The sequence below is a fragment of the Macrobrachium rosenbergii genome, chromosome 29 (assembly GCF_040412425.1).
Source record: "Macrobrachium rosenbergii isolate ZJJX-2024 chromosome 29, ASM4041242v1, whole genome shotgun sequence".
Lineage (NCBI taxonomy): Eukaryota > Metazoa > Arthropoda > Malacostraca > Decapoda > Palaemonidae > Macrobrachium > Macrobrachium rosenbergii.
The window spans coordinates 21,079,584-21,106,825 of NC_089769.1; the positions used below are offsets into that span (position 1 = coordinate 21,079,584).

General features: G+C 41.3%; 1 protein-coding gene across 4 annotated transcripts in view; it reads right to left on the minus strand.

Annotated features, from left to right (window-relative positions):
- Window positions 1–27,242, minus strand: part of LOC136854658 (metaxin-1) — a 66,637-nt gene that overhangs the window by 28,807 nt on the left and 10,588 nt on the right. For all 4 annotated transcript variants that reach the window (XM_067131241.1, XM_067131240.1, XM_067131239.1 and 1 more), the window contains 3 exons: window positions 22,378–22,543; window positions 6,323–6,451; window positions 4,205–4,301 (listed from right to left, as the gene is read on the minus strand). In XM_067131241.1, the coding sequence (XP_066987342.1) occupies window positions 4,205–4,301; window positions 6,323–6,451; window positions 22,378–22,543 (392 nt within the window). The remainder of the gene's footprint in view (window positions 1–4,204; window positions 4,302–6,322; window positions 6,452–22,377; window positions 22,544–27,242) is intronic.

Sequence of the window (27,242 nt, forward strand, 5' to 3'; positions counted from 1 at the left end):
CTCTAAAAACACTTAGAACTGCCTATTTTGATAGTTTAAACACAAGAAAAACCCTCTAAAAATGCTTATACCCGAGTATTTTAATAGTTTTATCGCACAAAAGTGCATTTAGTCATGAAAATCATATGAAAATACAGTAATTAGTGAATATTTCTCAGTGAAAAATACTGCAAATGGGCGAATTTTCAGCGAATAATGTGTAGCTAAGTTCCACAGAGAAATCCGCTAATACGCGAATCTTATTACTGTATTTTCATATTTTCATGACTAGATGCACTTTTTGTGATAAAACTATTAACCCTTAAACACCGAGCCTCTATTTACAAAAACGTCTCCCGTATGCCAGCGGCGTTCGGGAGTTAGCGCCGAAGCGGAAAAAAAGTTTTTTAAAAAAATCACAGCACGCTTAGTTTTTAAGATTAAGAGTTCATTTTTGGCTCCTTTTTTTGTCATTGCCTGAAGTTTAGTATGCAACCATCAGAAATGAAAAAAAATATCATTATCATATATAAATATTGAAATATATGACAGTGCAAAAAAAATTTTCATATATAACTTTATACAAATTGTGCTGTGAGCAAAACAGTTAAAGCTAACGGATTATTTTTTTTTCTTTGTATTGTACACTAAATTGCAATGATTTTGGTATATAACAAATTGTAAAACGATCAAAGCAACACAGAGAAAATATTATCACAATATGATGCATGAATTCGTAACGCGCGGACGTAAAAAAAATTTCTTTTCAAAAATTCACCATAAATCGAAATATCGTGCTAGAGACTTCCAATTTGTTGAAAAATGAAGCTAATTGATTGAATATTACTAGACTGTAAGTGTTTTAGCTTACAATTGCAGTTTTCGACCATTTCGGTCGAGTTAAAGTTGACCGAAGGTCAAATTTTTTCCATTTATCGTAATTTATATGAAAATATTTCAAAACTGATAAAAGCTACAACCATGAGTTATTTTCTGTTGTATTGTACATGAAATTGCACACATTTTCATGTGTGCATTTTCATATATAAAAGTTTATGTAACGACTAATATAAAATGGTGCAAACATTACGACAAGGTGACGAAAGAATTTCTGAGATGTTCGGCCGAGTTACCGCGCGGACGTAAGGAAAATGTTTTTTTCAAGAATTCACCATAAATCGAAATATTGTGTTAGAGACTTCCAATTTATTGCAAAATAAAGGTAAATGATTGAATATTACTAGAATGTAAGAGTTTTAGCTTACAATTGCATTTTTCGACCATTTCGGTCGAGTTAAAGTTGACCGAAGGTTGAAATTTTGGCAGTTATCGGGATTTATGTGAAAATATTTCAAAAGTGATAAAAGCTACAACCATGAATTATTTTCTGTTGTATTCTACATGAAATTGCACACATTTTCATATATAAAAGTTTATGTAACGACTGATGTAAAACGATGCAAACATTACGACAACGTGATGAAAGAATTTCTGAGATGTTCGGCCGAGTTACCGCGCGCAGACGTAAGGAAAAAGTTTTTTTTTTCAGAAATTCACCGTAAATCGAAATATTGTGCTAGAGACTTCCAGTTTGTTGCAAAATGAAGGTACATGATAGAATATTACTAGAATGTAAGAGTTTTAGCTTATAATTGCATTTTTTTACCATTTTGGTCAAGTTAAAGTTGACCGAAGGTTGAAATTTTGGCAGTTATCGTGATTTATATGAAAATATTTCCAAACTGATAAAAGCTACAACCATGAGTTATTTTCTGTTGTATTCTACATGAAATTGTGCACATTTCCATATATAAAACTTTATGTAACGACTAATATAAAACAGTGCAAACATTACGACAACGTGATCTAAATAATTTCTGGCGTGGACGTAAGGAAAAAGTTTTTTCAAAAATTCATCATAAATCGAAATATTGTGCTAGAGACTTCCAATTTGTTGCAAAATGAAGGTAAATGATTGAATATTACTAGAATGTAAGAGTTTTAGCTTACAATTGTGTTTTTTTACCATTTCGGTCAAGTCAAAGTTGACTGAAGGTTGAAATTTTGGCAGTTATTGAGATTTATATGAAAATATTTCCAAACTGATAAAAGCTACAACCATGGGTTGTATTTTGTTGTATTTTACATGAAATTGTGCACACTTTCATATATAAAACTTTACGTAACGGCTAATATAAAACAGTGCAAAAATTACGACAAAATGACGAAAGAATTTCTGAAATTTTCGGCCGAGTTACCGCGCGGACGTAAGGAAAAAGTTTTTTTTCAAAAATTCACCATAAATCGAAATATTGTGCTAGAGACTTCCAATTTGTTGCAAAATGAAGGTAAATGATTGAATATTACTAAAATGTAAGAGTTTTAGCTTACAATTGCGTTTTTTTACCATTTCGGTCGAGTCAAAGTTGACCAAAGGTTGAAATTTTTTGTAGTCGACGTACGGTACGTCCACTTGGCACCCAACAGACAATTTTAGTCGACGTATGATACGTCCAGTAGGCATTTAAGGGCTAGAATACTCGGGTATAAGCATTTTTTTAGGGTTTTTCTTGTGTTTAAACTATCAAAATAGGCAGTTCTAAGTGTTTTTTAGAGGGGTTTTAAGTATTCGCAGATTTGAGGTATTCGCGCGGGGGGGGTGGTGGTACGCATCCCCCTCGAATACAGGGGTTTACTGTACATCCTGGGTCCCAGGGGGTTGGTTGCATGCATGCAGAGAAAGGCAAATGCGAATAGGGGAATAATGGATAATTGAGGGATCACTGAATTACTAATTTTGACTCAAATTAATGATTTTGTCTTTGGAATCTAGCCATGTCAATAAGTGAAGAAAGGATTCAGACTCATGTCCAACATATTACCAGATGAACTTGCATCTTGTTCATAAAATATGCTTTGTTTACTTTAAATCCTGCAGTGACATCACACTGACAGATGGTGCTAGCAGGCATTTTTTCAACATATAAGTGTAAACAATGGATATATAGTATACAGGCAGTCCCCTCTTACTGGTGGCATTGGTTAACGGCGTTTCAGTTTTACGACGCTTAGCTAACGACGTCGTTAACCAGATTTTCAGCACTGGCAAGCAGTTCATCAGCATTGGGAAGCAGTTTATCAGTGTCGGGAAGCAATTTTCAGCGCTGGTAAGCATTTTATCAGCGCTTATGGTGTCACAAACACCATTTATTACCATAATTATTGTGATGTTCCGGTTAACAACAATTTTCGGTTATTGGCACTCAGCCAGGAATGGCACCCCCACCATTAACAGGGGGCTGCCCACAGTATTTCTTTTTCCCTAGGTACACTGTGCTTACCCTTCCATACAAATAAAAAATTATGGCTGTTCTCCATTAACTGTATGCTTAAAGAGGCTTCTTTTAAAATAATGAGAGACTTAAAAAAATTATCTGCTAACCTAAAAGTGTAAATTTTCTTTAGAAAAATACCTCTTGAAGCACAATGAACTCAGAGAAAAAGATCTGCCCAACTCGGCCCACCAAATTGTCTTATTCAAATTCAGAATTTAAAAGCAAACTATCCTTAGTCTCGAAACTTCACCAACATAAGAGATATCACTTCCTGGCATTATTTTGTGAGAATCATTGGTATTATTGACAAAAATAATGCAAGTACTATCAATCCACATATAAGAAATACAAATATTAACGGAAATGCTATACATACCAATTTTTCCATAAAAATAATGATAATTTTTTAAAAAAATACTCATGATATAAAAACATTATTAATAAAAAATGTAAAATTATTATAATAATGGATTACTGTGTGCAGTAGCATATGTTGATACCCATGTCAACAGAACTGCATTTCAGTCCTATACCCACTGCTGGATCTTACACACAAGAAACATTTGGGATTTCCAGATGCATCATAAAAAATTATTGGCCTTTGATGAGATTTTCAACAACTTTGATAATGTTAAAATAGGCAAAATAAGACCACTAATTGATAGAATAAGCTTTCCTCCATGCAATATAGGCTAAAAATATCAAAACCAAGAAGCTGTCCCATTGCCAGTTATTGCACAATACACGTCAAAAGGGTGTCTACATACAAACACACTTGTCTGCAAATCAGAAATTACAAAAGGGACTTCAAAAAATTAAGTTCTCACAGTTAATCATATCCTTTCAAAAAATTTTAACACCACAAAACAAAAGGAAGAAAAATAACTCACCTGAGGGGAAAAACCTCTGAATTGCTTTCGTTACATATCGAGAAAGGTTAGGGCATGCTTTAATGTGGTTCTGCAAGACTTGTACTTTTAAATCGACCTGGAAAAAGAAAAAAACAATAACCTAAGTTTTGCAAAGTTAAAACATCATATCAATCTGATTAACATACTGAAGAGCTTATCACAACTTATGGTGCACAATACCTATGTTCAATTCCATTAAACAACAAAGCATAATTTCCCTGACAATTTTGTGTGTTAAAGTCTGACATAGATGACTGTCTAATCACAGGCAATTTATGATAACATAGTTATCAACAAAGGCTCTAGAATGCAAAACTCTAAGTCACTACACAATAGCCTTTAAGTAAAGGATTACAGCCAATTTCAAACATTCCAGAATGATCTGCATTTCCACAACAATAATTAAGGCCTTTCCTAAACCTCCTGTCATTTTGAGTGTCTTTGAAACATGAATGCTGGAATTGTAAGTTCTATATTATCAAATTTATATAAAAATAGTACAGTGATGAATTTAACATCACTGCCAAAATACAAAGTACATTAGTAAAGAAAAAGCATTAATTAAAAAGTATTCTCCAATTATGCAAATCCATGCTATCCATTTGTATTGTTGAGAAACATAAGAATTGTTAATCAATCAAAAGAATTTTTGTGCTTTATACAAAAACACTAGTGCATTTTACTTAAGCTGAATCATACACTGAAAAGTTAAAAAACAAGACATCCTTCTGCAAGGGGATAGGAACAGTTTCCACAACAAAAGTGTGGGATGGGTAACATTACAATCTCTAAAGTAGACTGCCTTTTTCCTTGACATACAAATCTCGAGTTCCAGCAAAGATGTGCTGAGAAGGAGAAAGAGGAAATAAGGAGCAGATGAGACAGCCATTGTTGGAGGGTACCTAAATTGGAACATCTGTCAAAGTAATGATGCTCTAGTCATATCTATGGAGGACATGGCTACAATGACCAAAATAAAATAAAGCACAAGGTTAACTGACTTTCTGCTATTGTTTGATGCTGGAGCAGCAATCACAGTCTTCTGTATGTGACCAGCACACCTGATTATGTACAAGAAAATTGCAAGATCTAGTCAAAATGACATCTCATACACAAGAAAAGATGACCTTTTACTGAGAATAAAAGGAGCCAAGATGAAATTGATGGGCCCTAGAACTAGAATCAAGTGGTTCAAGCTAAAAGAGCCCAACCTTGGTGGTCTTGTTAAATACTTTATAGCAATAATCATTAATTGAAAGGAAACTATATACTATACAATACTTGAAGTTGTTGCCTACCAGTACAGAGCTTCAGAAACACCTTGGCAAATGAAAAGTGCTGTAGTTCTTATCAGAGGATAATTTAATTGACAGCTTTAGATGGGTATATTTCCCAGCAATTTCAAGAGGTCAAAGCATGAAAACACCAAAATAAATTAATCATCATCCAAATTTTCCACATGATTTCCCCTTAAAAAGATTGAGATTAGAAGACTGATAAATTCCTGTAAGCACATCCATCGTCTGGACTTTCTTGAAGGACCATACCATCATCACAGCCTTAATTACTGAAAACTACCATTATTATTATTGCAAAACTGTTGGCTCATGATTTACACAGGGCCCACCCCTTATCTCAAGATTTGCAAATTCAAGTATGATTGATGCCAGTTTCAAGGAGGGACCATATTACCTGGTCCTACTATGGCAAATGAGTTGTGTGCACACCAAGAGCAGTACTGTTTCATGGAGTCAATCAATTACTCATTCTACTCAGTGCAGTTGACTCACGGACATTTGCAAAGAAAATGGAATTTTGAAGAGGGACAATAAATGAATATACAATTAGACAGTGTTAAATACTAAAAAAAAAATAAAAGATGAAATCATAGGTATTTCTGCTGCTCCATATTATAAGCCAAAGCTCAAATGCAGCTTACTACAACCTCCTCTTTTATTACAAAGAACTATAGTTTATAAAGACCACTCATTCCATAAATTCTCAGTGGACTGATTTAAAAGATTTTTAAAATAAGGATGAAATAAAACGACAGAAAAGTCTGACTTAACAAAACACTCACCAGTTATATTCTCTTACCTTTAGTAATAATGCCAAGTATGAAAATATCAGAGCATCTATAGTGGAAGGAGAGCGACCAAAGAAATATTCTCGGTCACCTAGGCGATTTGATAACATGGTTAAACATTCTTGGGCTTGTTTATGTAACTGAAAACAAAATAAGTGCTATAGTTTCATGCAACTAATTTGACAAATATTGCTTATTAAATCAAGCAACTTATCTCTTAACTCACCAATTATCCTGCATCAAATGGAAAAATATATTGTATTCACATTATAAATATATGAAGATGGCATCCTCTGCATACAAATGAAAATTAGAAATGTAGTATCACAGTTTAATGAAATATAATTTTCCATACAAACCCATACTGAACCCCAATCCCAGTTGCAACATTCCCAGACACCCCCATTCTGTAGTCTTAAAGATGAAGAAGTTGGAGAGCCACCAGTGATTGTTCATGTATGAGCACCTGTGAATCACCGGATAGCACAAACTGCCAAGTCATTTTACTGCACAGGTTAGATATGGAAAAGCAAGAATGAGAATATGGAAGGCGGGCAATTCAGCATATGACTGATATTGTTTAATATTATAAAAACTAGAGTTGTTAATAATAAACCAATCAAACTGACCCTGAATTGCATCTAGTGAAGCATTTGGGGATAGAACATCAAGAGCCAAGAGTCCAAAGTATTCCCATAGGATACTGCGTGTAAACATACCCCAAAGTATACGGCAGATTGCTTTCACATTATCTCTGTAGTTATGCAGTGCAAATACAGTATCAACTAAACATTCAACTGAGGGAAAGCTCCTCATGACCCCAAATGGTGACATCTGAGAAAGTAAGAAACACTATCTCAAAGCAAAAGGATTGACTAACACAGCCACCTGCATTGATGGAGGGCATAACCAAGCCCCTCTTAAAGGCATAGTAGTTAGTAGAAATGGAATGGAATATAAAATTTCGGCTAAAGGCCAAGCTCTGGGACCTACCATATATTTCCATGTATAAGATGATCTTTAAAACGTAAAATTCAACCCTAAAAATTGGGGGTCATCTTATATTATCATTCTAAAAATCAAACCTTTAATTCTAAGTGATGTTTATTTGTAGGCTAGCCTCGGCCTTGGTGTGATAACTGCCAACATACATGAAAAGACTCACATTATGAAATAAACTGATAATAAATGTAGTAAAACCATTTTTTACCATATATATTACTGCCATATCTTCATAAGAAGTAGCCTATTTGAGGAACAATTCCAAATAAATGAAAATGACATTTTTATGATAAAATAAAGCTTTAAATATACTTGCCAAGTAATTACAAAGCTATAGGTTTGCAAACCCTGGCTGCCTAAAAATTCAAAATTCACGGTAGCACTCAATTGTTTTGTGTAGGTGACAAGTACCCACCCACTTTCAGGTACCAATAGGAACAACTTAGTAGACAGCTTCAATTCGTTTGTGGCCTGATGTCCCTATGAGGGGATGAGGGAGGGCTCCAAGCTTGTAACTACTTGGTTAGTATATATAAAACTATATTTTATCATAAAAATGTTACTTTTATATACCAAGTAATTACACAGCTGATTCTACACTGCAAGGAGGTGGGATACATGGACATATTCTATTTCAAGACATTAGGGAAAGTAATGAATCTGAAACAGAAAACTGCTAGCATTTAACAAATGCTCGTTGTTTCCTTACCAGTTGAGAGAGCTGCTACAGGTGGATACTGCCTCTGGTTGGCACTCATCTTAGCATGAAGTGGACGTGGCTATGAGCCAAGGGTCGCCCCTACAGTAGTGGGAACTTTGTAGCAAAGTTTAGAATGTGCCCTTGCCCTGGGCGTAGCTCAGATCAAAATTAAAAACAATGCTGTCACCTACACTATAATAAAAACCACACCCCAGACCATTAAAAACTGATGGGTACTCTAGGTACAATGTACTCCCAAGCTTCCCTTAAATTCAAAACCTTAACCAAGGCGAGGAGATAGTAGAGGGACAGATGTCCCCCCATGCTTCCTTTCCCAACACCATGCCAGCCAGAGATAAAGGTACTGATGTGCTACAATTTTCAAAAACAGTTTCCACATCCTTTAGATAGTGTGCAGCGAAGACAAACTTGCATCTCCAAAACGTCGACTGTACTATAGCCAGAGATGTCGCAACTGCCCTAATCTCGTGATCCTTAACCTTAACTGTCGGTAAGACGTCCTCTTGAATCTTAGAGTGTGCTTCAGAAATCAGATCTCTCAGGAAAAAGGATACGGTATTCTTCGTGAGAGGCCTAGACAGGTTCCTTACAAAAAACTAGAGGTTGTTTGAAGGTCCTCTGATCTTCTCTGTTCGATGCAGGTAGTACCTGAGAGCTCTCATATGGCAAAGAAGTCTCTCTTCTTCCTCTGGTCCAAGAATATCCATAAGGTTCCTAATGGTGAATGAACGAGGCCAAGGTCTGAAAAAATCTTTGTTCTTGGCAGGAAAACCAAAAGAGAAGGAGCAGACTCCGTCCCCTTGCAGAAAGCCCACTCTTTTGACTACTGCTTGCAGCTCACTTATCTGCTTGGTGGTTGCCAACGCCACCAAAAAGAGTGTCTTCCTGGTAACGTCTATGAGACAGACAGAACAGAGTGGTTTGAAAGAGGGACCGGAGAGCCATTTCAATATTACATACAAATTCCAAGGGACACAACTAGAACTCCTTTTCTTCGATGTCTCAAAAGATCTGATGAGGTCACTGAGGCCCTGTTTGGAGGACAGATCCATGCCTCTATGTTTAAAAAACGAACTGAGCATTGACCTGTACCCTTTGACAGTAGAGATCGAAAATTCTTGACAGACTTCAAGAATAACAAGAAGTCGGCAATCTGACTTAGTTGTTTCAGAAGAGATGTTATTGCGGCTGCACCATCTTCTGAAAACTGTCCACTTGGACTGGGAGAGGTTGCTAGAAGACGTCTCCTGCATCTCGCAATTGTCTCTGCAGCCCGTCTCGAAAATCCTTTCACTCTGACAAGGCTTCTGACAGTCTGAAGCCTGTCAGGGCCAGAGCGGACAACCCTTGGTGGAACCTAAGGAGGTGGGGTTGTCTGAGCAGTAATTGTTTTTGTGGAAACCACTCCTTGTTGGGCCAAAAGGGAGCTACTTGAGTCATGGAAATGATCTGGTATGACAAAAACTTATTTATCACTTCCCCGATCATCTTGAAGGAGAGAAGGCGTAAACATCCAGGCCTGTCCAGTCTAAGAGGAGGGAATCCGTCACCCATGCTAGAGGGTCCGGGACTGGGAAGCAGAAGAGAGGGAGACAGTTGTTTCTTGAAGTTGCAAACAGGTCTACGGTCAGTCTGCCCCATAACCTCCACAGATCGTTGCAGACTAGGGGTCTAATGTCCATTCTGTTGGTAGTACTTGTTTGAGACGGCTCATCTTGTCTGCAATCATGTTCATTCTCCCAAAAATGAACCCTGCGGTCAAAGTCACCTGGTTCTTCTCTGCCCAGAGGAGGTCTCTCACTGTCTCATAAAGAGAAAAAGAATGGGTGCCTCCTTGCTTGTGGATGTATGCTAGTGCAGTGTTGTCTGTGTGTACCACCACCTTCTTACTGAAGACTAGGCTCGAGAAGGACCGAAGGACCAGGCAAATAGCCTTCAGCACCTTGATGTTGATGTGGTAACTCCGCTGTTCTCTTGACCTCGTTCCAGAAACTTCTCGGCCCTCCAGAAGGGTACCCCAACCTATATTGGAGGTGTCAGAATAAAATTCTAGGTTGGGGCTCACTGGAAGAAGAGACTTCCCCCCCTCCCTAAGTCTTTCTTTGCATAACTACCATCGAAGGCCCACTCTGATCTCCGATGTGATGGGAAAAATGAAGAAGTCCGGCTGGTTCCTTCTGTTCCAGTTCACTTTGAGGAAAAACTGCAGAGGCCTCATGTGCAGCCAGCCCAGTTTTACAAACTGTTCTACTGTAGGCCAACATCCCCAAAAGGCTCATCCACTGGACTGCTGAGCAGGAGAGAAGGGAAAGGAACTGTTGGAACTGTCAGGATCAGCCTGCAGGGGGACAGAAAAGAAAAGTACATGAGTTTAGGGAATCTCCTGTGTCGGTGTCATTAGAGTTTTCTTCAAGTCCTCTGTGCATTTCTTCTCCAATAAGGCACGGAGAAGCCAGTTGTCTAAATACAGGCTGATGTTTATTCCTAGATGATGAAGCCAATTCCCAAGAGGGGTGAGAATCCGTGTAAACACTTGTGGTGCTGTCGACAGGCCAAAGCACAAGACCCGAAACTGGAGAACCCTGCTCTGAAAAATGAAACGCAGTTACTTCCTTGAGCCCAGATGTATGGGGACATGTAAGTAAGCATCCTGAGTATCCATTGTGACTGAATGGACAGTCTTCCATATGAAACTTCATCTTTAGAGCGAACAAATTTAGGGCGATGACATCCAATACAGGTCTCCAGTCCCCAGATGCCTTGGGGACCATGAAAAGGCGGTTGTAAAATCCCTCTGAACCGCAATTCTTGACTTCTTCCACAGCTCCCTTGAGCAGAAGGGATTCCACCTCTTGGACCAACGAGAGCAGAAGCGATGCAGATGAGGCCAAGCGCTTGGAAACTGGCGCCGAACGCTCAGCAGTTGGCGCCGCACACTCGGGAGTGGGAGCTTGGCACAAAGAGGCAGGCGCCGAACACTCAGAAGTAGGTACGCGCTCAGAGGTGCCATGGATCTTTGAAGATGATGATGGGCGCTTTGGGCGCTTAGACGCCAAATACAGGCACTCAAAAGGTGAGAAGTGCTCCAGGCTGTCCCAAGGAGAATGACGGGGACTGGCCGAAGAGGTGGCAGGTTGGTCCATGAAACTGCAGGAGGGCTGCGGGTTATGGCTGGCCTCCCTGTACCTTTTGTTCCTCTTTGGACGAGTCGTAGAGTTCTTGGCTAGCACTCTCCTAGGCCCAAGTTCGAGTCTCTGGCCGGTCAATGAAGAATTAGAGGAATTTATTTCTGGTGACAGAAATTCATTTCTCGCAATAATGTGATTCTCTTTTCATAATAAGCTGTAGGTCCCGCTTGTTAGTAACCAATTGGTTCTAGCCACAAAAATAAGTCTAATCCTTCAGGCCAGCCCTAGAGAGCTGTTAATCAGCTCAGTGGTCTGGTTAAACTAAGGTACACTTAACTTAACCTCTTGACTTGAAGAGATGAGCAGTCCGCTTCCGCAGTGTGCCTCTTAAGTGGGCGCGAAGAAGCTGGGTAGTGATACGGGCACCTCTTACCAGGGCTGGAAACTTCCGAATCTGACAAAAGCTGATGTTTCGAAACTGAGACGCCTTTCCAAAGGCACTTTGTTGCAGCTTGGGAACACTCAACAGGCTCGACAGAGGGGGCGACCACCTGTGGGCAAACCCCACCAGCTTCCCTTGGACCTCAGGTATGTCTCCACCCTGGTGTGGGGGAGCAGGACAGGGACCTTCGTCTAGAAGCACCGGTGGGACGAGCAGCCACCTCCTAAATATGCACAACACTGTCACTTTTCACAGCGCTATCACTTTGCACCTTTGACAATTGTCCCATAATAGCTCTAATGGAAGACCCCATTTCCAACACTGCATTAGAAATAAATTCAAATTTACAGTCAAACTTTGATTCGAGGCTGGCAATGGCATCAGATTCAGAAGCACGGGAGCCTGGTACAGGAATATGTGGTAAAGTAGGAGGGATAATGATAGGGGGCACAGTAGGAATTGGAGCAAAAGGAATTGCTCTAACTTCTACAAGAGTAGGTAAAGGATTGGACCCTAAACTAGCTCTATTCTCGGCCCTAGTGGCTACCTTCCTCTTCCCTTCTCTTTTGAGTTATCCAAATGTGACTTTAATATCTTCCACTTCCTATCATCCCAATCTTGACATTCTCTGCAAGTGTTATCAATACTGCACTTTTGCCCCCTACATTTAGTAAACTTCGTGTGTGAATCATGTGAAGACTTCGTTAACCTAGTCTTACACCCTTCTATACATAAGCGAATGCTAAAACAGCTAGAATCTGACATTTTAAATTCACAATAAAGGTTATACTATCTCCAACCAGAGCTAGCTAAGTAACCAAAGATCAAGGCCACAACAAAAATGAGTACTGTACTTCACCAAACGTCGGGAATAATATCCGGAAAAACGATGAAGGAGACTGCGGAAAACCTCCGATGTTAGTCAGAAGCCGGCAAAAAACGACCTGGAGCTCCCTGCTAAGTTGTTCCTACTGGTACCCTAAAGTGGGTGGGGTCTTGTCACCTACACAAAACAACTGAGGGCTACCGCGAATTTTGAATTTTTAGGCTGCCGTGGTTTGAAAACCTATTACTATGTAATTACTTGGTAAGTTACTTATATAAAATCAACTTTTATCTATGTGAGGCCAGCTGAGAAAATGTAAACATCGAGTTACAGTTGCGCTCACAGCAACCTTTATCTTTCAGTAACCTTTCAGAAATTTTAATGGTAGTGTAATTACAGTAGTAATAACATTTAAGATAATATTATATTCATTATTACATTACACCAAGCTGTTTGTAACTGTTTAGAACAATTCAGTCATACAAACGATAACAATGTACGATAATTATCGTACATCATTGTATTACTGTTAGGGGTTGTTTGTGATTGACGGTGAAACATAAACAAAACAACGGTGTCCCTTTTGGGCAATGTGTGTATGAAAAACATGATACAGATCGGCTTTGTTATTCTGTTTATTCTGAATTTCTAAGGACACAGTAAGTAAATCAGCATCTGTAATAACATCATCTTTATATACCAGTAACCTATATTTCATAAGATACCTGTTGTTGCTAAAGCTGGCCTATACACAGATGGTTTTGTAATTTAGCAGTTGTCTTATACTACAGATTTGAGATAAATTCATGAAAATTTGCCATAATTTTTTACCGCGTCTCATCTTAAGGTCGACTTATACATGGAAATATACGGTGTGAGGTCATTCAATGCTGAAAGAGAAATTAAGAGTGAAAAGGACTGAAAGGTGTAACAGAAGAAAACCTTGCAGCACTATGAGGGTGGAAAGTAATGTGGAAGAAAGAGAATATAAACAGAGGCACAGTAAAAGGAATGAAAGAGGCAGCAGCTAGGGGCCAAAGGGATGCTGCAAGGAACCTCAAGGAATGCTTACAGTGCACTGCGTGAGGTGCACTGATGGCACTACCCACTTAAGGGGGAAGTTATAGTCCTAATCTCATATACAATCACTTGATTTGATTAGCTTAGTCCCATGAAATGCTAGAGAGCACCTGAAGGATGACCAACTTCAGAAGGCAAGTACATTCTTGGAAGCCTGAATCCTCTGCCGATCTTCAACTTTGAAATCCCTTTCAAGTGTCTGGTCCTCCTGAGGAAAAGTTCATGTGAATAGTTAAACAACAAAGCTGACATGACTCACCTATCAACACAGTCTTGAGTGCCAGTTGTCCAGGCTGTGGTAAGAAACTTACGAGAATATAAAATGACTGATCCATGAACACTAAACTCTCAAGGATAGCAATGTCAAACAATACAGGAAATCATTTCACACATCTCAAAGCTGCAGTCTAAATAATAAGATGCAGCAGGGTAGCCTCTTGAAGCAATATGTAAGGGGTCAGCTAGGCTACAGAGGACTACAAGTGGTCACATTTGGCTGCTGGAATATCCCACAAGGACAGCCTTTCTTGAAGTGATGAAAAGGCCTTCACAAATCCACAGATTAAACACTTCAACAAACCAGAGTTTAAAAAAAAAATGAAACATGATGACTCTGTAGCCTAAGATTATAGAGATACAGTCCTCTGAAAATGCAGGAAAGTGACATCAACAAACTTTAGATTAAATTTAACACATCCATATACCTGCCTTACAGCTTGGTGAAAGACAGAGGCCACGGGTTGCGAGAAAATGAGCCGTGCTAAATACCCTTCAGATGTAAAGGCATAAAATGGCCTGGGTGGCACAGAACCTAAAAATGTGTAACAGCTTCATGAAGCTTTCCCAGACTGGCAAATGTGTGATAGAACACTCATAGTCAAAAGATAAGATTCCAAAGCAGAATAAATACAATAGCAAAAATGCTTAGCTTTACCTACCCTGAATATACATCCATTCTCATAAAAAGCCAGTTAGAAGGAAAATAATCGCAATTAACCAAGACCAGGCTAACATGTAAAAATGATATTTTAATGATAAAATAAGGTTTGTTCATACTTACCTGGCAGATATATATGTAGCTGTATTCTCCAGTCCGACAGAATTCACAAAACTTATTTGCGGTGGGAGTCCAGGTGTTAATGCCCATTCATGCTGGGAGGCGGATATCGAACCATTCCATTTCTATTCAGATTTTCATAGTGCCGTTTGTCTCCTGAGGAGGAGGGGTGGGCACTACGAATATATATATCTGCCAGGTGAGTATAGAACAAACATTTTATCATTAAAAATGTCATTTTTGTTCATGAAACACCTGTCAAGATAATATATATAGCTGATCGCACCATTGGAGGTGGGCAGAGACAGCATAGGATTGAGAAACAAAACAATGTAGATGATTACACATCTTGGTTCCCTTACCTTTTAGCATAGCTGACTTAGTGATTACTGTCACCCAGGAGTGCAGTCTGCTTTACTGGAGTTTCAACGAGGTGAGACCTATATGGTTAGAGAGTTCAGATGATCTGCCAGCGAGACGTGACCACTATGTGACAGATCATAGCCCTCAAGAGAAGGAAACAAAGAGACAAAAATAACCACTGGCCTGCAAACATGTGACTAGTTAAAAACAAGAAGAAAGAGGGCACAGCACACAGTCTACTGACCATAAAAACACAGCCAAAATTTTTTAAAAACTATTCCCTAACCATACATTACAGAAGGATAGGATGGGTGCTGCCTCCCTTCCCCAGGGTGTCATTACCAGCCCACGCGCTTGCATGTGCAAAAGGTGTGTTGTGTGTGGAGCAGGGTGCTCTTACTGTTCTTACGTCCTTTAGGTAATGAGAGGCAGGCACAGATGACTTCTCCAATAAATTGGCATTCATAATATACGTTCAGAGCCATGTTCTTTTGAAAGGCTACGACGTTGCAACAGCCAGAACCTCATGCGTGTAACAGAAGTTCGAAGTCACTCTCCCGGCTTAACTTTTGTCGCTTCTTGAATGGTGGACCTCAAGAAGAAAGCCAGCGCATTCTTTGACGTAGGGGCGTCAGTCTTCTCACGAGCACCATAACCTATCCGCCAAGACCTCTTACGACTCTTTACGTCTTGTCCATTAGAACTTTAGAGCGAACAGGGCATAACTTAGTCTTTCGGTTCTGACCAGATACCGCCAAACCTTTCATTTCAAAGGACTTGGGCCAGGGTGAACAGGTTCTCATTCTTGTAAGAAACGACGGTTGAAGAGCACACGCGCCGTGTCTTTAAAACCAATTAACTTGGATATTGCATGAATCTCACTGATTCTCTTGCAGTAGCGAGAGCAACTAAAATAACGTCTTGCTGTTACGTCCCTCAAAGAAGCAACTGGAAAGGTTCAAGGGGCTTTGCATCAGGAACTTAAGAACTACATTCAAATTCAAGAGCCAGACCAAATGCTGATGCCTTAGTAAGTCTCGAAACGACCTAATGAGGGTCATGCAGAGTCCGTATTGTTGGCGATCTATTCACTCTGTGCGAAAGACCGCCCGACAACATACTCTTATATCCCTTAATAGTGGAGACTACAGCTTCCAGAACTTCCTAAGAAAAGAAAAGTCTGCAATCTGGCTCCTGATGGTCGAGAAGAGAAATCCTCTCTTGTTTACACCACTGTCGAGAAATATTGCCATTTAGTAAACGCGATCGAAAGATGTTCTCCTGGCTCTGTGATCGCTCTGCCACCTGCTTGAAAAACATCTCGCTCTCGCCAGCATTCCGATAGTCTGAGCACAGTCAGACCGGAAGCGGAGAGGTTTTGATGGTATCGTTCGAAGTGGGGCTGTCTGAGTAGATCTGGGCGAAGGTAGCAACACCTCGGAAAGATACCAGTAGCGACATTGCCTCCGGAACCACTCCTTATGCAGGAGACCATTTTTGCAGGTGATCAAGTCATCCTTGTGTCTTGCGGCATGCTAACTTCTGACCACTTCTCCCAGGATCTTGAGGAGAGAGGCGTATAGGTCAGGCGAGACCAGTCCCAAGAAGGCGTCCTATTGATACTGCTCCTGGATCCAGGACAGGGGAGGCAATGAAGCGGAAGCCTGTTGTTCTTCGATGTTGCAAACCAGGTCTACTAAAGGTCATTACAAACCCCAAAGTTTTGACACACCTGGTTCAGAGTCACTCTGTCGGGAGCAGTTGATGACGGCGACTTAGCAGATCCATCTCGCGTTCTGAGCATGCTACAAACCTGCGTCAGGATAAATAACGTTTCCTGGAACTTCGCCTAACAAGGATCTCTTTCGCAGAGGCGAACAGGAACGAGAATGAAGTGCCTCCCTGCTTTCAGAGTAGCTAGAGCTGTGGTATTGTCGCGTTTACCTGGACTGTGCGACCGAGACACTTGATCTTGAAGATCGAAGGAGCTAGAAGAATCGCCCCTAATTCTTTCACGCTGATATGCCCGGTCACCTGTTCCCTCTCCAGGGTGGGCACTTTCTCTTTAGTAATATGCAGATGTGTTGATCAGTTTTTCAATATGATGCAGGGTTCTGGGTAGGATGCTTCTAGAAACGGGATCAACTACCACCTGGTGCTGCTCCCTTTCAGGGTTGTGAGACAACTCAGTTTTCTTGTCTTTCAGTTGTCTTGCAGGAAGAACTGAAGAGGCTGAGATGTAGTCTCCTAGGGAAACAAACTTTTCAGTGAAATGGTCCCCAGCAGACTCATCCACTCCCTCACCCGAACATGTTTTGCTCTAAGAGGCTAGGACTTTCCGTACTTTAGCTGTTGGCGTTCGGGGCCAAGGAAAAGCCCCGAAAAACCACTGAGTCCATCTGAATCCCCAGATACACGATGGACTGTGTTGAGAATCAGAGTGTGACTTTTGAAGTTGATAGCAGGCGAGTTCTTTCGTCAGGTTAAGAGATTGCTTGTAAGATCCTCCAGACACCTCTCTCCCCTCGATGGCTGGCTCGAATCGGCCAGTCGATCCAAGTAGGCGACACACGTACGCCTGTCAGATGCAGCCACCTTGCTACATTCCTCATGTTGACGGTGAAAATCCTTGGGAGCTGTGGACAGGCCAAAGCAAACTCTGAATTGATACACCTTTCCCTTCAAGGGCAGACCTCAGGAACTTCCTTGACTGAGGATGTATCGGTGCGATGGAGAAGTGCAACGTCCTGAAGGTCGAGGATACCATCCAATCCCTGGTCTTAGGCTCCTACGAACAGACAGGCCGTCCTCCATCACCAAAAGTTTCTTTCACGGCAGGCGGTTCAGGCTGCTGACTGTCCCGCTTTCAAGGTCTCCAACTTCCTGACTGTTTGGACCAGGGAACAACCTGTATGGCCCAGAATCCAGGTCTAAGACCTGTTCTACTGCTCTCTTAAGCGAGCATTTGCACTGTGGGTACGTACAGGATCTCTTGTCTCTGGACCGTACAGTGGAGGAATTCAGGGCGAAAGGCAAGGAGGAGAAAGGAAAGGATCTTGTATCCTTTCTTTCTAAAACCAGAAAGGACTAACTGTCTGCCCCTCTCCTTTCCAGGCCTAAACAGCAAAGCCTAAGCTTACCCAGTATCTGGAGGAGAATCACGTACTTCACCCTACTCCATGTAAGGCTTTTTCTCGAGGTTTCTTTCCTCGGAAGAGGCGAAGATGATCCGGCCACGAAAGGGCTTCTTCATCTTAGGTGACTGCTGGCGGTTGGCGATAAACCGGTCACGGGAACCGCCCAGAAGTAGCCGATGACTGTGCCAACAGGTCCTGTGTGGTCTTCTCTAGCAAGCTTGTGTTGTCGCTTTACCATCGAAGCGGGGAAAGATGACTAGAGAACAAACAACAGTTCTCCTTTCTGTGCCAAGAGAGAGCCGGACCGTGGCGAGCCGCTGATGACCTCTTCTTGAGCACTCCAGTCGCAAGTGCGAGGCCAATTCGTCAGAACATCTCGGACCGCCTTGTCCATGCAAGACAAGATGCTTTCGAAAGGAGTCCGACAAGGATCAGTCCTGACTCCATGACTTAAGTCCAAAGCTCGAGGTACCAGTCAAGGAGTTGAAACTTCTGACGTCTTGAAAGAAGCCTTCAAGATGGTCATCTCGTAAGAGTCCAGGGAACCTTGGCGCGTGCGACGAGTGGACCTCCTACCGAATCAGCGAGAGAGCGAGTCTCCCTTGGGTAGGAAGGAAGGCGTGGCCCTAAGTGCTTCTCGGTCTCATACCACGCCGCGCTTTGCCGAGGCCTTGAAGGGGAAGGCGAAAGAAGAGCTCCTTGAAAGACTGCGAGTCCATCCACAAATGGACTTTCTTGAAGGCCAGCTTAGTGGAAGCGGTTGGTGTCTTCAGAAATCCCGGGCTTCCTGAACTTGAAATCGAAGTCCAGTTGAGAAGGAGGAGAGAGAGGAAATTACTGCCCGGCAGAAACTTGTGAGAAACAATTCCCTTCAAAGCTTGACGAGAATCTGGTAGTCGGCGGCGAGGACTGATCATATCTCTTCTTCAGACTCCGAGTCGCCCGGAGTCTATCTCCAACATCGGAGCGAAGTGCAGAGAAGTTGGAGAGGAAACGCGCGCGAGGACCTCTGCTTGGAGAGGAACTGGCGTGCAAAACAGCAGGAGAACAGGGACCACGGCGACAGCGGCAGGTGGAGGCGTCTTGAAGGGAGTCATGAACGTCTATCGGGGCGTCACGTCTGGCAGCATGACGAGCTTCTTGAGCGTCCAATCGAGCGTCACGTCTGGCAGCATGACGAACGTCTGGATCGTCCCTTAGAGCGTCACGTCTGGCAGCATGACGAACGTCAGGATGCGTCCCTTAGAGGGTCACGTGCTTAGAGCCTGACGGCGTCATCAACAAAAGGTGAGCGTGGCGTCTAGAGCGAGAAGGGGAAGGGCGTCCTGGGGTGGCGTCAAGGCGGTCTCCAGCACCCTCGGGGGCGAAGTCTAGAAGTTCCTTCCGCGGCCGGGCAGACAGGCGAAGGTGACGAACGAGGAGCAGGAGAAGGAGAGCTGATCTCTTCACTGGAAGACTAACATCCCAGCTTCCACGACGAGATGCCCAGGACTGGACTCTCTCTCTGCAATGAATGAGTGCTGCTGCATGGAGCAATAAGGGTCCTCGTTGGTGACGCCTCTCTCTCTGGAGAGTGCGTAACCTGGAGGAAGAGGCGAGGGAGCGTCCTAATCCTCTTCTCTTGAGGAGAGGCTCTGTCTCTGGAGCGACTTGGGGCGCTCAAGCCGTCTTCTTCGGATGGCATCTGTACTTCTTTGCTTGAGAGAGCATCACAAACTCTGGCGAGAGCACAGAGAGTAGGAAGAGGGCGTGGCGTCCTCCTCCTAAAACTTGCCTACTCTTAGAGGGGCGAGTCCTGCCTAGCCGGTTCCAACCCCTGCGTGGGGGCGATGTCAGAAGGCGAAAGCAGTCCTTCCGGGACACGGTACGAGCTTCGGCCTGGGCAACCTGAAGCGTCTTCAGGACCTGCCGAGAGGAACGCCAGACCGGTGGGGGTTCCCCGTCACCCCCTCCTTCGACTTTCGACATGCTCTCTCCCTGAGTCCTGGGGTCCAGCAGAGGTCAGGCCTGAGGCATGATGGGGCCGGTCTGGCGCCCCTCCACTACGCTCGGGGGCACTAGTCACTTCACAACACTTTTCTTGGAGAGCTGACACCTTAGATTTAATGCGAATCGATTCCATCGTAGCGGGAAAGCATATTAGTCTCCACTGGCACGATCTGGGGGCTGGGGCAAAACCACAAGTTGGAGGTTCTAAAGGTACAGGGGAGTTAGGGCCACGACATCAACACTTCATGAAAGCCTCCTGGAGGAAGACCTCTCAGTCGATCCACGCTCAACTACATCACATATTTATCATACGTTTCTCCATTCATTTTCAGACAAAGAAGCATTCATCACCTGTCATTCAACATGCATATATGCTTCCTACAGTTAGAACATGCAGTGTGAGGGTCAACGCGGCTTAGAGCAACCTCACGCCACACTCGGACATCACACACACGGTAACTAGCGAGTGAACCCGAACATAATGATAGTCTAATTCAGAAACCAAAGAAAAGTCAAAAGCGTGTGCGATCTACCGATCAAAGTCAAAATACCAAAAGACAATCAGATGCCAAGCAAAAAGCCTTACAAATCTATAGCCGGAGGGTACCCAGGCAACAGAGTGTTGACCTTTGGCGACAGAGAAAATCTGAATAGAAAATGGGAATGGTTCCTGATATCAAGCACTCCCAGCGGCGGGAATGGGGTACTAACACTGGACTCCCCCTGCGTATTATGCATTAAAGTTTTGTAATTCTGGCCGGACTTCGGAGAATACAGCTATATATATATCTGACAGGTAAGTTTCATGAACAAAGAAAATCAAGCAAACCTGACCTGTGTAAAGCAAATTCTGACAAATTTGCTTATAAACAATCATGAAGAATGCAGAATTATTAGCACAAAACCTGACCTGTGCAAAATCAAATTTTGACAAATTTGCTTATAAACAATTATGAAGAATAAAGAATTACTACCACAAAACCATGATACTTTATAACACAAGTTGTAATAACATAATGGAGCAATAACATATAAAATAATAACAACGTTAAGTACAGATGTTACTTAATTTTCTGGTACAGCGGAAATACTACTCATTTAATATCAATTGTGGGTTGCTGAAAAATTATAATTAAATTGGGTAAAAATGATTATTAAAAATATACTGTATTTAGAAGAAAAAGAGGTAAAGCAATGAATTACCTCTTTAGTAGTTGATGAACAAAACAGAACTAGAGAATCTAAATTTATTTCATAGAGCTGAAATAAATTTATGCAGAATTATTGAATAATTCACAACATAAGAGTAAAGGAAAACAATAATGAACAAAAAACATAAGCATAACACTTATAGGATACTGACAAAAAAGCAAACTTAAAAACTAACAATCACTCGCCTTTCTAAGGAAAAAGGGGGAGAAAAGGATAGATAAGCAATGAAGAAAGGAAACTGATAAGATGAAACATACAACTGTAAACTGCTGCACCATAGCCAGGAACTCTGAACAATACTTACAATTGACAGACATGTTTTAGAATGGTCTAGCAGTGTCTTCCAACCAATGGTTCTCGGGTATGCCTGCATGGACATTTACTCACGGTATTGCTAGTTCTTCAGTCATTTAAGACCTCAGAACTGATAAATCGGGGGCATCAAGACTGCTACCTGGGTTTAATATAACTGACTGGTTTGCTATGAAAGCTAACATACATCTGAAATATGTTGGCTACTTTTATTTATGTAGATACATTATAACTAATTTTCTCCATGAGAGTACTAGCAAGTAAATAAATAACAAGTGTACTGTAACAGTACACTTCTCAGTCCTTTTATCAAATGAGATCATTAATACTTGAAACCATTAACAAGACATTAAAAGATTTTGATCATCATGGTACCATGAGAATGAAATTAATAGTAGCACCTCTTGACAGATTTCCTTATGCAGTACAACAAAAAGCTGACAAATACATAATTTAGTCATCACACAAAGTCTTTAAAGTTTAAACTGCAAGCTTATACAATTTTTTGGAGTATAGACAGTTATGTTTTATGTTGGATGGTCAGTAAATCAAAAGAAGCCAATTAGTATGTCATAGTTTTCATTATGTCATAGCATGTTTATTCTATGGTTTACGTCATCACAAATGTCTAAATACCTGCAGTTCCTAAATAACTAATTACCTTTCCTTGTGCAACTCTCAAGATAAACCTTCATGAACAGTAGTCATGCCAAATGGCCTAGGCATCTTATTACTTTGGGTTACTTCTACTACATAAGACAGAATAAAGATACTAAGTACAGTACAGTATATCATACCTCAGTCTCAATCGTATGAGTATCACAGGAGTCATCAAATATGCTGTTAATCAAATCGGTGTGCCCCTTGTGGAATTTTCCTGGATACCAAAACTTATGTGGAAATGGCATACTGCTAAAGTACCACTTATGTATTACATCATAATAGCTCTTTGGTTCAACCCACCTGTTCAAAAGAGGCAACTATTCAAAATCTTTGTAATTATAAAAATATAACATTAAAAACAGTATAATGTAAAGACCTGTAAATATCACCATTGCAGTGTCTCTTTAGAACTTTTCAGTATTTTTCTACATAACTCCCTATTGTGCTTTCTTGCAATTTCTTCACTCCATTCCTATGGGTCTGAAAGTGTGATTCACTGGTCTGATTAAATTAAACTTTTATAATGATGATAATCACATCAATTGCAAATATTTAACCTATCCACTTCTTTAACCCTTACAGACTGGCCTATATACAAACAAAATCCCATGACCAGGCAAACTTTAAGGTCTCCCAAAAAAAAAAACCTTAATGAAAAGAGGAAGATATGAAACTGCTCATGGTATAAAAAAAGATTCTAAAAAATTTCTGTGCCTGCCACAGGAAGCTGAAAGTGAATATTTAAAACCCTGTGCAGGGCCTCTTTTCTGAGGCACTTGTAAAAAAAACCAGCTAGTTTTAGTGAGTTGTACATGTTCTTTCTAATATTTTTGTTTAAATCATTTTGCAAAATTACAATTACAGTTCATATAATACTGTAAAAGATAAGAACTAAAACCAGCAACAACCCCAAATATATTTATAGACTAATATACATGAAATATGCTAGAATGGAGAGATGTAGCACCTTTCAGTGAGTCATACATGTTATTTCTAATTTCTTTTTTACTTTATTCTGCAAAATTTCAATTACAGCTCACATATTATAGAAGACTAGGAGCTAAAATTAGCAACAATCCCTGAGTACATTTATAGACAAATATTTACGAGAGGTACAGGGACGCAGTACCTTCTGCTCATAAAATCTCATGAGACTATCGATCCTCACATCACTGAGCCAAGGTTAGTGTGTTGTCATAAGAGTTGCCATACAGTATTATCATTTATGGCCCATTCAAGTTATACAAATGTTTTCATGCATAATTTGCTCAAATATTATGGAGTGAAATAAAGATCCTCCTATGCCATTATTGCATATCAAAGGATGTGTGCCACTACAAAATGATTAAAGGGAGTCAAAGGCAGAGGAAAAATGAGTACAGTTGACCCCTCACTATTCGCAGTTCACGATTCGTGGATTCACCTATTTGCAAATTTTTGTAAGGAACATAACTCCAAATTCATTATGTACTCAGGTTCAGATAAATGCATACAGTTAGCATGTACTCCAGCTTTGTCAAAGAATATAGTACAAAGGAAAAGTAATGCCTGAAGTTTAATCATTTTATCATAAAAAAGCAGGTTCTGAGACAAAAGTAAATGCACCACACTAAACAGGAACACTGTATGGTCTTATTCACTGACAGGTAATGTGACACTTCCCTACAGAGGCCATGTGACTAAAAAAAGACAGATACTTCTTGGCTGGAGACTTTCTAAGGGTCAAAATTCTTTCAGTAGTGATAAGAAATTTTCTAACCCTCTCTGTAGTAAAAGCCTCAAAGGTGAGAGTCATCCCTAGATAAACAACTGACTGGGTTGGAAGAAGCATAGACTTATCAACACAGATCAGAATGTCAAGCATCAAGGCCAGATGCAGAAGTGCCTTTCTACTGCTGTTGATGCTTCTCTTGCTTCTGTTCATGTTGGAACACAAGCAGTCACTGGTGATTCTCCTGCTCCTCAGTCTAGCCTGCTTCAGCCTTCGGTTAGTACGCAATTGCCTTCTATAGTGGACCCTATCCAAATCAAGCTGGACAGTATTTTGAGCCTGCTGAAAAAGACTCCTCCGGCTCCCCAGTCCATGGATTTGGCCTTGTCGCCTGTGTCTTCTGATGATGAAGATGTACTTGTACAGGACATTCACCCTTCCGCTTACACATCGCTGTTAAGGTACTGTCAGCTACCTTTCAGAGTTTCTTTTCTCCTGCAGCTCCCTCCTTGACTGCTTCAGCTTTCCTGATTCAGGCACAGTCGGACTCTTCTAAGCTGCTGAAGTTAGTGCTCTCTTCTTCAGCGAAGAAAGCCTTGAGTGATATCAATGGAAGGCTTTCAGAGAAGGAGCGAAGTCGTGCCATCTTTAGCTTTCCTCCATCAAGGCTGACCAAGAGGAGACACCTTTCGCATGCCACCGGGGGAAGCTCCTTCCCTGGGAGTCTCTGCCTCCTCCCAGGGGGACTTCTCTGGGCTAATCGATTTTTCATGAAGATCTGCCTTTTCTTCAGCGAAGATTATCTTTAGTTCTTTGGAACTTTCTCACCTTCTCAAAAATATTTTTACAGTTTTTGAGGTGTTTAGTTTTATGGACTGGGCTGTGGGCTCTCTAGCCCATAACATTAAAGACTGCGCGACTGTACCTGAAGATAGTTCCTCTGACTGGTTGGGGGTGCTGATGCCTTGGATTGTCAATATTCTCAAGGCAGGATACACCATTCCCTTCCAAGAAAAGCCTCCTTTAGTCAGCTCACCAGTAACATTGACAGCATACTCTGAAGGCTCAAAGAGGTTTTCGGCCCTCTCGGAGGAAATCTCGTCCCTCCTCAGAAAAGGGGCAACAGAAATAGTAGAGAACGTGAATTCCCCAGGATTTTACAATTGTCTCTTTGTGTTGCCCAAGGCATCAGGGGGCTGGAGGCCCATTTTAGATGTCAGCGCCCTGAACGTCTTTGTATAGAAAAAGTTCAGGATGGAAACAAACCGTACCGTCCTGTCATCCATTCACCAGGGAGATTGGATGACATCAATATATATGCAGGATGCATATTTTCACATTCCAATACACCAGGAATCAAGGAAGTAACTAAGGTTTGTCTATGGGAGCAAAGTCTTTCAGTTCTGCGCCCTATGTTACAGGCTCTTGACAGCACCACAAGTTTTCACTAGAGTTCTTGCTCCCCATGCCAAATGACTCCATTTGATGGGTATCAAGGTCTCCCTACACCTCGACGATTGGCTCCTTTGGGCCCAATCAAGGGAGAAGTGTTCAAAGGACCTTCAAAGAACTCTCCTCTTAGCTTAGTATGTAACTGAGGTTCATAACTTTCAGAAGTCCCAGTTGATCCCTGCTCAACAGATTCTCTATTTAGGGATGTTGATCGACTCTTGAGTTTTTGGGCTTCTCCATCCCTGAAAAGAGTGGAGGCTTGTCTGAGGACAGTAAACAAGTTCCTCAACCCTGATCACTGCTCAGCCAACAAGTGGATGAGCCTTCTGGGAACGTTGTCATCCATGGAGCGATTTGTTCGCCTAGGCAGACTTCATATGAGACCACTACAATTTTGCTTAAGGATCAGCTGGGACAGGGAGGTTTTTCCAGACCTTCAAATTCTGTTTATCCCCCGAGATCAAGGAAGACCTGCACTAGTGGAATTTAGAAGGAAGATTAGCGGAAGGGAAGTCTCTTCTTCCGCTGAGCACGAAACCTAGACTTTTACTCTGATGCGTTGGATCTGGTTTGGGGAGCTCTTCTAGGGAGCAAGGAAGTTTCTGGGAAGTTTCTGGGACATGGTCCCTGGAACAGAGAGAGTGGCATATAAATGACAAGGAACTGAAAGCAGTACATCTGGGACTTCAGTTTTCCAGCACAGAAGTTTATGGGAAGACAGTAGTGGTCCATTTGGACAGCATGAATGCCCTGTCTTACATAAAGAATCAAGGCAAAAACTAATCAAGTTACCCCTATATTTAGGCATGCACATTTTCTTTTATACAGTACTCAAGCCTTACTATTTTCTTTTAACATAGATAGTGATAATAGTGGTACATTGTTTGGTGAACATTTTTTAAGAAAAAAATATAATTTTGTTGATATTTTGCTGTGTAGGCAGTCCCCGGTTAAAGGCAAGGGTTCCGTTCTGAGGGCATGATGATAACCGAAAATTGCCGATAACAGAAAACTGGCGATTTCCGGCGATTTCGGGGCTTATCGGAGCCGAAATGCACCAATTTTCAGTTATCAGCACCTCTGTTAGGTATGTATCAGTGCTAACACCCAATTATTGGTGCCGATAAGTGGAAATCAGCAATTTTCGCCGCCGAAAATTGCTGACTTTCATAGCTAGACAAGTGCCATAAAATCGGATCACTGTTAACTGAGCCCACTGTTAACCGGAGACTGCCTGTATTATTCTGCATATTATTTTAATTTTATTTTTGTCATTAAATACATTTTTTATGATAAAAAAATGTATTTAGTGACAAAAATAAAATGAAAATATGTGAATATTTTAGATATGCTCTATGAAAAAATCTGAACAGGCAAATTTTCTGCACATTACTTGGAATTATGCTCCACAGAAAAATTCACGAACAGGTGAATCCACGAATCCTGAAGTGCGAATAGTCAGGGGGTCGACTGTAATACAGGCAGTACCCGGTTATCGGCAGCCTCGGTTACCGGCACCTGTCTAGCGACGACGATAACCAGATTTTCGTCGCTCATAACAAGGGATCAGTGCTATTATCGCCAATTTTTGGTTAGCGGCGATTTTCGGTTATTGTCACGCCGTCGGAAACAGAACCCCACCGATAACCGGGGACTGCCTGTACTGTACAAGCAGTCCCCAGCTATCGGTGGGGTTCCATTTCTAAGGGTGTGATGATAACCGAAAATCACCGCTAACCGAAAATCGGCGATTTCGGCTCTTTTTCGGGGGTTATCAGCGCCAAAAAGCGCCGATTTTTGGTTATCAGCGCCAATAACCAGGGACTGCCTGTACTT